Source organism: Naumovozyma castellii, chromosome 1 (assembly GCF_000237345.1).
Source record: "Naumovozyma castellii chromosome 1, complete genome".
In the NCBI taxonomy this organism is placed as follows: Eukaryota; Fungi; Ascomycota; class Saccharomycetes; order Saccharomycetales; family Saccharomycetaceae; genus Naumovozyma; species Naumovozyma castellii.
This window is the reverse complement of record NC_016491.1, coordinates 193,063-209,909: the sequence shown is the minus strand read 5'-3', so window position 1 is coordinate 209,909 and position 16,847 is coordinate 193,063. Positions and strand designations below refer to the sequence as shown.

Here is a 16,847-nt window from a genome sequence, read left to right as displayed (position 1 = left end):
ACGCGATCATTTTTCTGAATTGAAATGAAATTGCCGTTTGTCGACATTTACTTTACATGAATGGGTTGGCTTTATCTTCCAAGAGGCAGATATTCGATTGACAAAGGATAAGAAACCAAAAATAAGATTACAGCAATGGTAAAGGATAATTTAACCAATCTTTTATCTCAATTGAATGTGGAATCCACACATAACGAACATTCAAAAGCAGAACAAACATGTTTGAATCTTTTAGATGGTGGTTGTAGCAACCCAGGTCAAATATTTAAACATTGTTTAATTGCAGTAATTAAACAAGACAAATACGAGAGGGCATTGGCTTTATTACAAAGATATAAACACATCGATGAAAAATATGGCAGCCAATTTATGTTGGAAAAACTATACATTTATTATAAATTGAATCAAGTGGCTAAATTTGAAAAACTCTTCTCTTCTAAATTCAAGGATGGTATTGATGGTATATTAAAGGTTAAGATGACTTCCAAGAATAGAGGTTTATTACATGCAAGGGCTCAATTCTGTTATAGAAATGGGAAGTATGAGGAATCATATAAGATTTATCATTATTTGGCTTCCAGCAACGACCAAGAAGAATTCGATAATGATTTGGAATTAGCATGTAATGAACGTGTACCATTAACTGCGTTACCCAATTTGGAAGTATCATCGCCACTTTTCAGTAAACTACATGACGAATCTTACGATTTACTTTTCAATGAATCAATGATTCTTTCCGCTAAGGAATGTTATCAGGAAGCCATTGAGTTACTAACAAGGGCATTAACAATGGCCAAAGGTGATGGCTACGAAAGTGATATTAACGCTATCGAATTGCAATTGGCGTACGTATATCAAATGATGGGGGAAAAGGATGATTCCAAGAAGCTTTTAAACAACCTTTTAACGAAATTAGAACCAGGTTCTGCATTCCAATTAATTGTTAAGAATAATATCAATTCATTTATAGACTTTTCCAAATATTCGACAAATTTCAATTTACTTCAAAGAAATTTGAATTTTGAAAAGCTTAACTCGTTAAACTTACAAAATTTAACGTTTGAACAATGGTCAACAATCCAACGCAATTATATGTTTTTACAATTATTCAACAATAATAAAGTTCAATCAAAATCCACCATTTTGTCGCGAACATTAAGCAATTACTCCAATTTGGTTGACAACGTATCATTAGAAACTTATAAAACGCAATCCAAGAAATTATACCATCATTGTATTTCAATGATAAATAGTGGCACCACCGGAAGTGTCATTGGATTTTTGTTGTTGACACTTCAATTACTCATAGTGGAGAAACAGTGGGATAATTCCATTAGATTATGTGAATCATTCTTGAATAAGGACAAATCTTCCTCTAAATCTAACCATATTGTCAAATATATCCTGTTTGAATTGTATAAGGTTACAGGGAGACATAATTCGAAGAGGATGTTGTTATTCAGAACTCTCACTACTTTGGATAATTGGGATAGTATTGAACAGGATTTACCATTCTGGAAACATGTTGCATTCCAAAATTTAACTATAGGACAAACCAAGGACGCTAAGAAAATTTTTGATGTGATTAAGCAACATGATAATAATGAATTAATTGAATCGATTTTATCAGGTGAATCATTCAACATTGAAAAATGTTCTGAACTAGTAGCTGATATTGACGTAGATGAACTTATTGCATCTGGTATTAAACCATTAGAGTCTACATTAAGGAAGAAAACCGTGGATAATAAAGCTAATAAAATACTCAAGAACAAAATGCAATTAAAGAATAAAAAGAGGAAAGAACAGAAACTAAAGAAATTCTTGGCAACTCACGAATCTGCCAGTAGTAGTAAATTTCCAGATCCAGAAAGGTGGGTCCCAATGAGAGATAGGTCAACGTACAGACCAAAGAGAAGACAACAGCTTACAAAGCAGACACAAGGTGGTGTTATGAGCAAAAAAGCTGAACAAGCCTTAGATATCTCCAAGAAGACACCACCACCAGGTAGAAACAATGCCAAAAAGAATAAAAAGAAGGGCCGTAAGTGACTAAACTCATGAAATTATTTTATTAATAAAGATGTAGTAATAGTTATGTAATGTACAAATTTTTTCACTCTATTGGATCAGTGTTCCCCTTAAGTAAACAATGTATCTTCATCTCTCAAATATTCACCAATATCTGCCTGTCTGAATGCAACGATAGCCGTTGGTTGTAAATTTCTAGCTTCCCCAGTACTCTTTGCACTAACACCGAACCCTAGTGGAGTATCGTTCATAGCAAAGACAATGACACCTGCATGTTCTGGAATATCATCAGACATCTTACCTACATGAGCCTTTAATACATGATTACCATATAGGAATGGCATTTCCCCATTTGGTTTGATCCAAATCTTATATTTTGCATGTTCTGCAAGAACAGACAATGCAGTGACATGTAATCTAAACTTTCCAGTCTTGGTGAACTTCCCCAAACAGATACCTAGGGACATCAAATTAGGTCTGGCTACACAAGTAGCCAATTTTGCCACATTTTCTGGAACATAGTAAACTCTATCCTTCTGTAGTCTAAATACATGTGGATTTTCTTTATTGTCTACCAGGTACGATATATTTCTACCGATGTAACCTGCTAATTTCTCAAAAACTACTTTCGTTTCTTCTTCTGTTAGTTGTCTCATCGTTACTATCCTCTATCCTTATGGTATGGTCGATTCGGTAGATTATGGGGACCTGCTATATGGTTCATGATACAAATTAAAGATTTTATAAAATAAATTTGGCGGAAGCTCATCGCAAAAATTTTCCAAAAACGTTCACAACGATATTCCAAAAATCGTACTTCAAAAGAAGCAATAGAACCGAAGTTGGATAAATATTTCGTTCTAGTAATCGATTCCCTAATGTAAGAGTGATTGGTGAGAAGTCGAACCCTTCTATCCCACCTTCTTCCATGCTATGAATATACTAGATAGTTTCAGTAAATAATTCTCTGTTTACGTAATCGTAAAGAAATTGAGAAATGAAAAATTTTGAAGAAAAACAAAGGAAGATCCATCAGGCATCTCAAACTATTCACCTCTAGATCAGTGAGAAGATTGTTATCGAAGGAGTTCAAAAGTATCATGTCGGAAGAAAATTTGAGACCTGCTTATGATGATGCAGAAAGTGAAGAAGCGGTAAAAAGAGGAGCTCAACATAAATGGACGAAGGCTCGTAAATCAGATTTCGATGATGCCGATGGCAAAAAGAAGAAGAAGGATGACGGTCACGTTGCAAAAAGACCTAGAACTGAATGGGGGGCACGTCCTCCCCAACTTGATGCTGAGGGCAAGGTTATTCCTACCGAACCAAGATTACCAAAGAGAAAAGTGGTCGTTATGGTTGGTTATTGCGGTACCGGTTACTGTGGTATGCAATATAATCCACCAAACCCAACAATTGAAGCCGCATTGTTCAAGGCATTTGTGGAAGCTGGTGCCATTTCAAAGGATAATTCGAACGATTTGAAAAAAAGTGGATTCATGCGAGCTGCAAGAACTGATAAGGGTGTTCATGCTGGTGGGAATTTAGTTTCTTTAAAAATGATTATCGAGGATCCTCAAATCAAAGAAAAGATTAATGAGAAATTACCTGAAGGTATTCGTGTTTGGGATATTGAACGTGTTAATAAAGCTTTCGATTGCAGAAAGTTGTGTAGTTCTCGTTGGTACGAATATCTATTACCAACCTACTCCTTGATAGGTCCTAAACCAAATTCATGTTTATTTAATGACATTGAAGAAAGTAAGCTTGAAGTTCCCGGTGTAATTGAGGATGATATAGAATCTAAGACATTCTGGGAGGGAGTTAACAAGGAACTTGCTGAAACATTTACGAACGAGGAATTAGAAGCAATTAAAAATTATTTTCCACCTCCAAGAGATGAATTCGAAGATTCTGAAGAACTTTATCTAAAAGTGAAGAAGTATAAGCAAATTGAGAATGCTCATCGCAGAAAATATCGTATTTCCAATGAAAAACTAACTAAGTTCCGTTCCACCATGGAACAATACTTAGGTGCTCATAATTTCCACAACTTCACTCTTGGTAAAGATTTTAAAGATCCCAGTGCTATCAGATTTATTAAGGCAATCAAGGTGTCAGACCCATTTGTCATTGGTGATGCCAAGACTGAATGGGTTTCAATTAAGATTCATGGTCAGTCCTTTATGCTACATCAAATTCGTAAAATGGTTTCTATGGCCACATTAGTTACACGTTGTGGTTCTCCAACTGAGCGTATTACACAAGCTTACGGTGTCCAAAAGATTAATATTCCAAAGGCACCTGCCTTAGGTTTGTTACTGGAAGCTCCTGTTTATGAGGGATATAATGCTAAATTACAAGAATTTGGTTACAAGGCAATCGATTTTAGTAATTATCAAACAGAAATGGATGCTTTTAAGATGAAACATATTTATGATAAGATTTATAAAGAAGAAGTTGATGAAAATATTTTCAATGCCTTCTTTAGTTACATTGACAGTTTCAATAAAGTTACAGGATTTCAAGGGGAAGAAACAGAGACCAAGAAAGGAGCAAACGTTCAAAAGAGTATTTTTGAGTTCCTTACGGCAAGAGGTATCCCAGAAGATGAAACTATCGAAACAAAGAAAAATGATGATGTGAAATCTGAAGTGGAGGTTAATCCTGACACAACCAATACGAACGTCGAAGAAGTCGTCACTGAAACACCTGTTGCAGAGGTGGTATGAAATTCAATTTACTTATTAGCCTTAGATATATTCGTAATGTAACAAAGCATAATTATCAAATACACAATATTATAGATGCAAAACCTCTTTTTAGCTATTTACCAGCGGGTATGTTTTCAGACACCTCCAGATAATAATTTTTCTAGCTTACTTATCTCCTGTAAAGAAGTTGCTTGTGCTAATTGCAGCTTAAGCTCTTTCCTCCGTTCTGCAGTCATTTTACCTACAACAAAATTCATCATTTCAATAGACTTATCTCTCTTTGCGCTTTCACCTTCAGAGGAAAGCTCCTGCTTAGTAACTGTAGAGACCTTTCCTATCCTTTCCTTCTGATCTGGTGTCACACGACTAAAATCTAAAGTCTCTAATTGTGGCAGTAGTGCCAGCACATATTCTCTATAACCGCTCAAATGACATATTTGATTACCTCTAAGACACACATTTTTTAGTGAAGTAGGTGCCTTCGCAAGTCCATTCAAGGAACTCAATTCAGATATACCATTGCTTGCTAATACCAAATTCTGAAGATTGCACGGCAGTAGTTTTCCATCTAAATCGACGATTCTATTCCTTGATAGTAATAAAGTATGTAATTCCTTAAAGCTCGCAAGATTTGGGAAAGCAAATAAATCATTATTTGTAAGATCCAATATATTTGTGTTTTTGGGCAGATGCTTTAAACTTGTAATCATTAATTCAGAATCTGTTTCCAGCTGCTTATCTCGTAAAACCACGCATTTATCCGTGTTATACCTTCCGCTAATGTGGTCCACATAATATGACGGAGCATCCAAAACAATACTAGGTGTAAACTTCATTGGTTGCTCTTTAAACTGCTGAAAGAGCTCTTTTTCTCAAGATGAATTGGTAGTCATTGTTAAGATCTTCATTAAAATCTGAACAGGGCTTATTTTTTTGTAGTAGGGCTGTCCAAATGTGCCCTAGGGTTCGTAACCGCGCATGATTTGAAAAATCTTCAAATGAATAACCTCGATGGGCAACTTTAAGAACTCGTAACATGGGTGTCACAACTTCACATATATATAGTCTATATAGTAGTAGGGTCCGTTTCTCTATTACTTACCTACCATCTCAAACGAAAAAAAAATTAACACAAGACAAAGTAGATAAAAACGTCTTTAAAAAATGGTATTCGATAAATCAAAAGTTGATTATTCACTATATTTAGTGACTGATTCGACCATGTTACCGGAGGGAACCACATTATACTCACAAGTAGAAGCTGGGCTGAAGAATGGAGTTACATTAGTCCAATTGAGAGAAAAGGATTCTGACACTAAGATTTTCATCGAGGAAGCCTTAGAAGTCAAAAAACTTTGTGTAAAATATAACGTCCCACTGATCATTAATGATCGTGTCGATGTTGCTCTAGCTATTGATGCCGATGGGGTACATGTTGGCCAGGGAGACATGCCAATTCCAATGGTTAGAGCCCTTGTGGGACCCGATAGAATTGTTGGGTGGAGTGTCGGTAAGACCAGCGAAGTCGAGACATTGGCTCAATGGGGACCAGATATGGTCGATTATATAGGTATTGGTATGGTTTTCCCTACCATGACGAAAAAGAATCCAAAGAAATCTCCAATGGGCCCTCAAGGTGTTATTGAGATCTTAGATGCCTTAGAAATTAATAATGCAGACTGGTGCAGAACTGTAGCCATTGGTGGGTTACATCCTAATAATATTGAAAGAGTTCTATACCAATGTGGTTCAAGTAACGGTAAGAGATCTCTCGATGGTATCTCTGTTGTCAGTGATATCATGGCAGCTAGTGATGCCGGTGCAGCAACAAGAACTTTACGCAAACTACTTTCGCAATCAAGTTATCAATACGTTGCGCTGGATTTAAAGTACAGTGACTCAGTTTCCAACCGTGGACTAATTAAGTCAATAATAGAACAAGTAACTAACAACTCTCCTTTGGTTCAACATATAACTAATAAGGTTCATCAAAACTTTGGTGCTAACGTGGCATTAGCATTAGGCTCCTCGCCCATTATGTCAGAGGTGGAGTCAGAAGTTGATGAATTAGCCCACATTCCAAATGCGTCGTTATTAGTCAATACTGGTACCGTTGCTCCTGTTGAAATGTTGAAAACTGCAATTGCTGCCTATAACAATGCTAAAAGACCTATTGTATTCGATCCTGTAGGATATAGTGCCACTCAAACTCGATTAATCTTAAACGACACATTATTAACATACGGTCAATTTACATGTATTAAGGGTAATTCGGGTGAGATACTTTCTCTAGCTAACTTGAATCAAGGTAAGATGAAAGGTGTTGATGCAGGAGAAGAAACAGTCAGTAAAGAGTTACTTGCTCGTGCTACAAGAGTTGTTGCCTACAAGTATAAGACTATTGCCGTCTGTACGGGAGAATATGACTTTATTGCGGATGGTACCTTTGGTGGGTCATATAGTTTATCAAATGCGACAGCTGGTGTTTCGGCTGATAAAATTCCATGTTGGATGGTAGAAGACGGACCTATTCCTATAATGGGTGAAATTACTGCAAGTGGTTGTTCTCTTGGTTCCACCATATCTTGTCTTGTTGGTGGGCTATCAGCTACTGGTAATGTTTTCCACGCGGTAGTTGCTGCAGTGATCCTATACAAATCCGCTGGTAAATTGGCTTCTACAAAATGTAAGGGTAATGGTAGCTTCAATGTGGAATTAATCGATGCCCTATACCAATTATTCCATGATAATAAACCTGAGACTTGGACAGCTAATTTAACTCAAATAGCTTAAATTTTTGAATAATAAATGACTGAATAATTACGTACTTATTTACATCGTTCCCTTAGAATATTTATACACAGATGATATTCATTAATCTAATTTAATTAGTATATGATAGGTTGCTTCTCTCGCTGGGTAGAATCTTGACATTGTTATCAAGAGATTGGTATTTCTCTGCTACCTTCTTTTTTAGTTGTTCTATTTGTTCTGTAGTTAATTTTTCAACAGTTTCATTTGCAGGTACAAATTTAAATTGGCCCATGGCAAATTCTCTGTCAGATAACATGCTTAAAACATAGAGTTGAGATCTAACATATCTCACCATTGCTTCTAAATGAACCATATCTATATTTTTCCTACCACTGAATAAATTTCTCCATAATGCTGTAGCTAATGTAGCATCATCCGTAAAGAACCCCTCATCATAGGCAAATACTGCCCCCCTTAATTGAGAGTTAAAATCTTTCAAGTACTGATCAACAATACTTCCTGAATTAACTTTCATTTCTTCAAACAATCTCAATTCAATATCGGTAAACGTTCTGTCAACCAATTTCTGTTGGTAGTTTCTACCATATTTGAATGGCATTGCCCTCATCCTAACCATTAACATCCACTCATGAAGAATAGTGATTTGGAACCATTGAGAGAAAGTACGTGGTAATTTCAAATCTTGATAGAAAAATTGGGCTGTGTTAGACAATGGTTCGTTTTCATATTGTAATCCTTGTTCCTTACAGAGTTTATAGAAATATGATCCCGCCACTGGGCCAGCCCTAACTTTATCCATATCTAGCTTGAAAGTCTTAATAACGAATTCACCTAATGCCTCCTTCCACTTGGGAAGTTGATAATCTTTAGATTCATATTTAGAATGTGATAATGGTCTAATCTTAGCCGCTTGTCTCACAGAGCTCCCTTTGGTTAGATCAATAGGATCAGTACTCAAATGAGATTTGGATACTATACTCTGAGGAGATTCTGTTTGCGGTTGTGGCGTTTCTGAATTAATGTTTGTGGAGTAAAACGATATTCTCCCTAGCTTGGCGCTTAATTGGAGGGTTTGAAAACCTTGTTTTCTAATAAATAGACCTGCCGTCATGTATGTTAAATGTTTGGGTATGTAGAGATCAGTTTTAGCTCTCAATTATCGCTGTTTTGGTAGATTTAGTCAAACCATCCAATGATCTTGTAGGGGTCTCTGTTTCTAACAATGCGGACAAATGCCTTTAATTTTCAACCATTTCACCGGGTAATAAGTTATTTTCAATCTTGACAACATTAAACTCTCTAGAATATATAGATGTTACCGATGTCTTTACATACCTCTGGGCGTGTCCTATCTCATATTTTCCTCCATTTCCAGCAGCTTTAGGGTTAGGCCGTACCACTTCTGTTTTGTAAAATGTTAATATATCATTTTTGCTCGCGAAGGAAAAGAATAGGTAAAAGAACAGAAAGTATGTTTTTAATTTCAATTAATTATTAAAAATTATCCTGTTTACTTAAACGTTTTTGTAGGTACACGACTGTTAGTAGTTGGAGATAGTCTCTTTAATTTCTTTCAATTTATTCTGAGCGCGTTCTTCAATGCTTAGATTTCCCTCATCAGACGTTAGTGCATCATTTTTCCATTCAAGAACGTCACCAATGGCTCTGAAGTGTCTGTGATTTAATAAATCAGTGAGTATTTTCCTTTGATTCCTTAACTTCTTGTAGAATATAAACTGGTTAGCTTCGTCACTTTCCTCGTTTGGGATAGATAAATCCTCAATATAATATTTTAGTAGTCTTTGCTGATCTTTCAATTGCATCTCACGTTTATTTTCCAATTTCTGTACTCTAACAAGTATATTTCTTGTTAGTTTACAATCATTTAGCTTCACTATCTCTCGAGCGGTATTTTCAAGCTCTTCTTTACTCCTTTTAACATTGCTAGAAATCTCATCACTCTTTTCTCTGCTTTTCGAATCCGAATCGCCCTGATCTTCTAAGTTCTCAATGAACGAAGTTATTTCTGAAGATGAGAACTCAAATTGATTCAACTCTTTTAACAATCGGCTTTCTACAGCATCAAAATGACTTGAACCCAAAATATTTTCTCTTTTCGAGTATAAATCTCCCAACGACTGATGTATCTGTATTAAATTATGAAGCAACTTAGATTCTCTGTTGCCCCATTGATCCAACCAATCAAGTAGGCCTCTGACATCTACCAATGTATCAAAACAATACCACTGTTTGTCTGAAATCAAAAGTTTTTGAGGAGTCTCATCAATAATTTTCTTCTGCAGAGGTGTCAGAGTCACGGAACTTGTGGATACTCTTTTATCTTTAGTTAACAGTTCAACCTCAATATCATCTCCCATTTTCTGGTAAAATGCGCCAGATTCAGATTGATATATATTAAAGACAGTTTTTGTCGCCTCAGTAGCCCCATTTTCCTTTGCTACCTCAAACCACCTATCTATATCTTTATCTGTGATTTTCAGGAAATATTTGGCACTTTCACGAGAGGGACCACGAACCCATATTCTTCCAGAGTAATACCGGGGACTTTCTAAATTTGAATTAGAAATACCATTATACTCCAGCCAATAATAGTTATTCCCATATCGATCCATGCCCAACGGCTTTAATGAGCCAAGGTCTTGTTCTTTTATTGATTGTTCCAGATATATTTGATCCCATTCCAATTTCTTGATGGTCGATTGCAATGCGAGAATTTGCTCTTCTTTTTCTTGCAGAAGGGACTCAGGATCTTCCTCTTGGACATTAATTGGTGCACTTTCTGCTGCTGACTTACCATTATTATCAATAATTACTGGTGTTGCCGAGTTATTGATTTGTTCACTTTCTTTTGGTTCCTTTGCTTTCTGGCTAACGGTTCGTTCCAGTTGATCAAATGCCATACGAGCATAGGTAAGCCTATTCGATTGTTCGACAAGCTCTTTTGATATTCTCAATTTTTCATAGCGCAATTCATTGCATAATCCTTGAGAGGAATCGACTGCCTTCTTAATATCCATTGAAAATGACTCAACGATATCTGTCAACACCCAAAGAATCTCAATTTTTTCCTTTATTGTGAAGTTAAAACAAAAATTCTTATACAATTGTTTGTTAAGAATTGCCACTGATATTGCTGGTGGAATAATTTTTTTAGTAAAGGCTTGTACAATATCTGTATACATTGAAATATGCATACTGTCCTGTAAAACACCTAAAAGGATAATTAACCAATAACCATCATTAAATTGTCTCTTTTGTAACCTGTCTGCCCAGTTTGTGTTTCTATAATTTAAGACTTTATTTAATGGTTCATCAATCGTATCAATTTCTTGTTGTCTTTGCTTATTCAAACTTTCATCAATATTTTCATCTTCAACCCATTCAGGTACGACATTACATCTCCAGTTCCCTTTTTCATCAATAATCATGCTTAACAACCGAATAAAAACCTCAACAATTAATTGAGCACCGTACTCCTTAATATTTTCCAGAAATTCATCAGTTCTTGGAGCGTCATTAATAAGAATATCATATTTTACAATAGATGTACATTTCCTTTTAATTAAATTCCTCATTTTCGGATTCCTCTTCCATTCACTATACTGAATTGGTGCTTCCTGACTTCTATTAGCAGGGCCAGCAACAGGCAAATCTTTGTCTTCTCCAATACTTATCGTGACAAGTTCACCATTCAATTCCATCATATCCGTACATTTCATTGATGTAATCAAGTCATCAAGACTGAAGGGAGACAATTTTAAAATGTGGCCAAAATGTATTACAAACTCATAAACTTGCAATAATTTTCCTACTACTCCATTATCATCGTGTTCGAATTTTTTATCTGAAGTGGCAGATACAGGAATATATTCAAAATTTTTAGTGGAAAAGTGGTATAATTTTTGAAAGAATTTTGGTGGGCCTAAATATGGCAACTCCAAATCATCCATAAAATTTCGTATATTAGGAAGCATCTTTTGTAATTTTTTGTTCTTTTCAACCTGATTGACCATAGCAGATAGTTCATCTAAGTTTGGTCTTTTCACCAAGTTATCGAATGCGTTTGACTTTTCTGATAAAGCTTCAACAGCTGAGGTAACGTTTCTCCTACTCAAATCAACAGTTGGGGATGGAGTTGGTGTAGCTTCGGTGGAGACATCCGAATGTGGACGTTTTCTTGATAGAAGAACTTGAGAAAGAGGAAGGTCTTCCTCAGATTGCACTCGTTCCATGAAGTTGGCATTTATTGGCGTAACATCACCCTGTTGATCAGACTGCTCATTTGTGGAGGGGTATGAACCATTATCTTTCAAGCGTCTATGTTCTTCGTCTAGGTCCAATTGTGTTAAACCTAAGTCATCGTTGCTATTGACACCATATGCCAAACGATATTCACTTTTAACAGAAAATAATAGTATGTTTTCGTCAGCATCATTCAAGTGTTTCCGTGTCGATATAATATTGACAAAACATTTTAATAAATGAGGCGATATGAGTGGTCTTTTTCTACTGATTTGGGTATGATCTACCAATAAATTATATTGTTTTCGTTGTTCTATGGGACGTGACGAGATCAAGTATTTAGAATAACCTGGAATAATAGTTTCCTTAGAACCAGGATCAACTATTTCCTCAAATACCTCCTTACTTTTAATCAGGTAAGAACGTGAATATTTATCATCAATATCACTTCCCATGATTCCATCATTATTGATTCGTTTAATCAAATTCACTTTCTCACCAACAAAGAAATCCTTGTTGCATTTCAATAAAATAATCTCAATTAGTTTCTCAATATCAGTAAAATGGCTGCCATTGATCCAATTGGCAATAGGAGATTTCAAAAAAGAAGGGAATTGATCCATGAAATGTTTAGTTTGACGTTCTTCACTAGCCTTGGCTTCAAAATAGGTCATGTGAGAACGCCCTGTAATTTCACAAGTAAATAACGGTTGCTTATAGAACGTCATTCTCTTATCATATTCTTCATAGTTAGTGAACCATTCACCTGTTTGTTCGATTACCCATACGGGAGTGTTCAGTTCTGTAGGTAATGGTATCGGATCATCTAGTTCAAAATGTTTATCATGGTATAATACCATCTCTCTTGTAATACCTGTAATGCCGACTACTACGGATAAATAAACACCCTGTGGCACGTTTTTGAATAGAATATACTCATTGATCTCGATCTCTTCCTGTATTTATTATTATTCATATTTTTTCGCGTAAAACTCCGGGTAACCCAAATATTGGTAGCGCCATTCTATATAATCTTCCAGTTATTGTTATTTAAATGTATTAGTAGTAAAATGCAAACCACATTCCAACTACAAATTGAATGTATTGGTATTTAAGTGAGTTGTATCATCATGGAAAAGGCTATATTTAATATAATAATTTCAATTGCTTATATCGAAGGCGCTACCAAAGTAAAATTATTGTAGTCAAGATAATCGGGTAACCTTTGAAAATTTTTCAAATAAACGCTGAGCTCATCTCATCGCATTTTCTATTATCTTGAAGCCTATGAACTATTAGAATAAAAGAGGACGTACAACACATAATAGGTAAGATCCCCAGTCAAGTAAAATGGAACAATCTAACAAGTCCCATAGAAAGACAAAGGACAAAAACACGGCCAAGAAGAAGTTGCATACGCAAGGTCACAATGCCAAGGCCTTTGCCGTGTCAGCACCAGGGAAGATGGCACGTACCATGCAAAGATCCAGTGATGTTAATGAAAGGAAGTTGCATGTTCCTATGGTTGATCGTACTCCTGATGATGATCCACCACCATTTATTGTTACTGTAGTGGGTCCTCCTGGTACAGGGAAGACTACTCTAATTAAATCCCTAGTAAGAAGAATGACAAAATCAAGTTTGAATGAAATTAATGGGCCTATTACTGTCGTTTCTGGTAAGCACAGAAGATTAACTATGTTAGAATGTCCTGCTAATGACTTGAATGCAATGATCGACGTTGCAAAGATATCTGATTTGGTTCTTTTAATGATTGATGGTAATTTTGGGTTCGAAATGGAAACTATGGAATTTTTAAATTTAGCTCAACATCATGGTATGCCTCGTGTTCTTGGTGTGGCAACCCATTTGGATTTATTTAAATCGCAATCTACTTTGAGAGCTTCGAAGAAAAGACTAAAACATAGATTTTGGACTGAAGTTTATCAAGGTGCCAAATTATTTTACTTATCAGGGGTCATTAATGGTAGATATCCAGATCGTGAAATATTGAATTTATCTAGGTTTATTTCAGTGATGAAATTTAGACCCTTAAAATGGAGAAATGAACATCCCTATTTGCTAGCCGATAGAATCACAGATTTAACTCATCCCGAATTAATTGAAACTCAAGGGAAACAGATTGACCGTAAAGTAGCCATCTACGGTTACTTGCACGGAACTCCACTTCCAGCTACGGGTGGCACCAAAGTGCACATTGCTGGTGTAGGTGATTTCCCAATCTCTCAAGTGGAAAAATTACCTGATCCTTGTCCAACTCCTTATTACCAACAAAAGATTGATGATTATGAACGTGAAAAGGCTAAACAAGAAAATGCTGCTAATGGTACAGTTGCATCTACTACTACCAGAAGACGTAGAAGATTAGACGACAAGGATAAGTTAATATATGCTCCAATGTCTGATGTAGGTGGTATCCTGATGGATAAGGATGCTGTGTATATCGACGTTGGGAAGAAACTTGACGATCAGAGTTTTGTTCCAGGTCAAGAAAAGGGAGAGGGTGAAAAACTGGTTACTGGTTTACAAGCAGCTGAAAAGAGTATTGCCGAAAAATTTGATGGTGTCGGTTTGCAATTATTTAGTAATAGTACTGAATTACATGCTGTAAATGATGATCTAGATGAGGATTTTGAAGAAGATGACAACGAAGAGAGCAAACATGATAAAGGGAGATCATCTTTGAGAAAACCAAGACTCTACGGAAAATCCGTTCAAGAAGAAGATGCTGATATTGATAATTTACCTAGTGGCGATGAAGGGGAAGAGGACTATGATGGTGAAGAAGGGGAACCTAGAATGGTGGAAATTGATTTCAAACATCAAAACTCTGACGAAAAAATTACGCTAGAAACAGATTCTGAATTTGAGTTGGATGATAATGAAGAAGATTGGGGTATTGCAGCTGCAAGCAAATTAAACCAAACTAAAAATCGTCGCAGAAAATGGGATATTGGTAAACTAATTTACATGGATAATCTATCTCCAAATGAATGTATTAAAAGATGGAAAGGGGAAGATGAACAAGACGAAGATCATGAAAGTGATATTGAAGAAGATGACGAGAGTTTTTTTACTAAGAAGGATGGTGTAAACAACAAAGTTAAGGATTATTCCGCCGATTTAGAAAAATTTGTCCCATATTTTGAGACTCTTGACAAATTAATGCAGAAATGGTCCAACGTTGACCAAATTCAAAATAGATTTATTGGTGCTCCTAAATTGAAGTCCAAAAAGACCACCTCAGATGAAGAAGCTGATGATAATGATGAAGAGGAGGAATTATATGGTGATTTTGAAGACCTGGAAGCTGAAGGAGAAGAAGAACAACAGAAGAAAGAATCTGAAGAAAACTCTGAAGACGACGATGCCGAGAGTGACACCTCTTTTACTAATTTTGATGAAGAAGAGAAGAAAGATCTAACTGTTGACGAAGAACGTGAAATGAATGCTGCTAAGAAGGAAAAGCTACGCTTACAATTTGAAATGGAGGAAGGTGAAAACTTCAAAGAAGATGATCCAGAAAATGAGTATGACACATGGTATGAATTACAAAAAGCTAAGATTGCTAAGCAATTAGATATCAATAATGCTGAATTACAAGAGATGACACCAGAACAACGTCAAAGAATTGAAGGTTTTAAAGCAGGTTCCTATGTTCGTATTGTATTTGATAATGTTCCAATGGAATTCATTGAAAATTTTGATCCTAAATTCCCTATCATTATGGGTGGACTATTGCCAACAGAAATGAAGTTTGGAATAATCAATGCAAGAATCAGAAGACATCGTTGGCATAAGAAGATCTTAAAGACTAACGATCCATTGGTCTTATCTCTTGGTTGGAGAAGATTTCAAACCCTGCCAATTTATACCACTAGTGATTCCAGAACAAGAACAAGAATGCTGAAGTATACACCTGAGCATACTTTTTGTAATGCAAGTTTCTATGGTCCATTATGTGCACCAAATACTCCATTTTGTGGTGTTCAAATCGTTGCAAATAGTGACACTGGTGGCGGATTCCGTATTGCTGCTACAGGTATTGTAGAGGAAATTGATGTTAACGTAGAAATTGTCAAGAAATTGAAATTGGTTGGGTTCCCTTACAAGATCTTCAAAAATACAGCATTTATCAAAGACATGTTTTCGAGTGCTATGGAAGTGGCCAGATTTGAAGGTGCACAAATTAAGACAGTGTCTGGTATTCGTGGTGAAATTAAGAGAGCATTATCCAAGCCAGAGGGTCATTTTAGAGCTGCCTTTGAAGATAAGATTTTAATGAGTGATATTGTTGTTTTAAGATCATGGTATCCTGTTTCAATTAAAAGATTTTATAATCCAGTGACGTCCTTATTGTTAAAAGAGAAGACTGAATGGAAGGGTGTTAGATTGACAGGTCAAATCAGGGCTGCTAAAAATCTTGAGACTCCAATGAATAATGATAGTGCTTATAAAAAGGTGGAACGTGTGGAAAGACATTTCCATGGGTTGAAGATCCCCAAGGCTGTTCAAAAAGACTTACCATTTAAATCACAACTTCATCAAATGAAACCTCAAAAGAAGAAAACATATATGGCCAAGAGAGCTGTCGTGTTGGGTGGAGAAGAGAAGAAGGCACGTTCATTTATTCAAAAGGTATTGACTGTCTCTAAGGCTAAAACTGAAAAGAAGAGAGCCAAAAAGGCTGATCAACGTACAGAAAGGTTGAAGAGGTTAGCTAAAGCAGAAGAAGAGAAGACCCAACGTGACAAGGAGAAGAAGAAGGAATACTTTGCCAAAAATGGTAAGAAGAGACCAATGTCAGGAGAAAGTGAAGACAGGTCACATTCCAACAAGAGGAGACGTTAAGTAGATTATCTAACAAAACTTACGACTTCTATGTATAATAAATAATCAATACTTCGTACAATATACAGAAGAACATCAAATAACAAAGAGATCACTTTTTCTAAGAAATATTTTTTTTCATAATATAATAATATAAATTTCAACATCGTTTATCCAACAGGTCAATTCATTAAATACATACTATATACATAT

General features: G+C 35.8%; 8 protein-coding genes across 8 annotated transcripts; 4 read left to right on the top strand and 4 right to left on the bottom strand.

Moving 5' to 3' along the window:
- Positions 1–135: 135 nt before the first annotated feature.
- SRP72 (signal recognition particle subunit SRP72) lies at positions 136–2,052 on the top strand (the record flags this gene model as incomplete). Its single annotated transcript, XM_003673008.1, has 1 exon — positions 136–2,052. The coding sequence occupies one exon, from the start codon at positions 136–138 to the stop codon at positions 2,050–2,052; it is 1,917 nt and encodes a 638-aa protein (XP_003673056.1).
- An 89-nt stretch (positions 2,053–2,141) lies between these two features.
- Positions 2,142–2,687, bottom strand: NIP7 (ribosome biosynthesis protein NIP7; the record flags this gene model as incomplete). Its single annotated transcript, XM_003673007.1, has 1 exon — positions 2,142–2,687. One exon carries the CDS (start codon positions 2,685–2,687, stop codon positions 2,142–2,144), a length of 546 nt encoding a protein of 181 aa, XP_003673055.1.
- Positions 2,688–3,131: 444 nt separating this feature from the next.
- PUS1 (pseudouridine synthase PUS1) lies at positions 3,132–4,763 on the top strand (the record flags this gene model as incomplete). Its single annotated transcript, XM_003673006.1, has 1 exon — positions 3,132–4,763. The coding sequence occupies one exon, from the start codon at positions 3,132–3,134 to the stop codon at positions 4,761–4,763; it is 1,632 nt and encodes a 543-aa protein (XP_003673054.1).
- A 116-nt stretch (positions 4,764–4,879) lies between these two features.
- LEA1 (U2 snRNP complex subunit LEA1) lies at positions 4,880–5,581 on the bottom strand (the record flags this gene model as incomplete). Its single annotated transcript, XM_003673005.1, has 1 exon — positions 4,880–5,581. One exon carries the CDS (start codon positions 5,579–5,581, stop codon positions 4,880–4,882), a length of 702 nt encoding a protein of 233 aa, XP_003673053.1.
- A 328-nt stretch (positions 5,582–5,909) lies between these two features.
- THI6 (bifunctional hydroxyethylthiazole kinase/thiamine-phosphate diphosphorylase) lies at positions 5,910–7,538 on the top strand (the record flags this gene model as incomplete). The annotated part of the gene is made up of 1 exon (XM_003673004.1): positions 5,910–7,538. The coding sequence occupies one exon, from the start codon at positions 5,910–5,912 to the stop codon at positions 7,536–7,538; it is 1,629 nt and encodes a 542-aa protein (XP_003673052.1).
- Positions 7,539–7,629: 91 nt separating this feature from the next.
- Positions 7,630–8,631, bottom strand: CBP3 (Cbp3p; the record flags this gene model as incomplete). The annotated part of the gene is made up of 1 exon (XM_003673003.1): positions 7,630–8,631. The coding sequence occupies one exon, from the start codon at positions 8,629–8,631 to the stop codon at positions 7,630–7,632; it is 1,002 nt and encodes a 333-aa protein (XP_003673051.1).
- A 430-nt stretch (positions 8,632–9,061) lies between these two features.
- NCAS0A00990 (uncharacterized protein) lies at positions 9,062–12,643 on the bottom strand (the record flags this gene model as incomplete). The annotated part of the gene is made up of 1 exon (XM_003673002.1): positions 9,062–12,643. The coding sequence occupies one exon, from the start codon at positions 12,641–12,643 to the stop codon at positions 9,062–9,064; it is 3,582 nt and encodes a 1,193-aa protein (XP_003673050.1).
- Positions 12,644–13,133: 490 nt separating this feature from the next.
- On the top strand, positions 13,134–16,655 carry BMS1 (GTPase BMS1; the record flags this gene model as incomplete). The annotated part of the gene is made up of 1 exon (XM_003673001.1): positions 13,134–16,655. One exon carries the CDS (start codon positions 13,134–13,136, stop codon positions 16,653–16,655), a length of 3,522 nt encoding a protein of 1,173 aa, XP_003673049.1.
- Between the last annotated feature and the right edge of the window lie 192 nt (positions 16,656–16,847).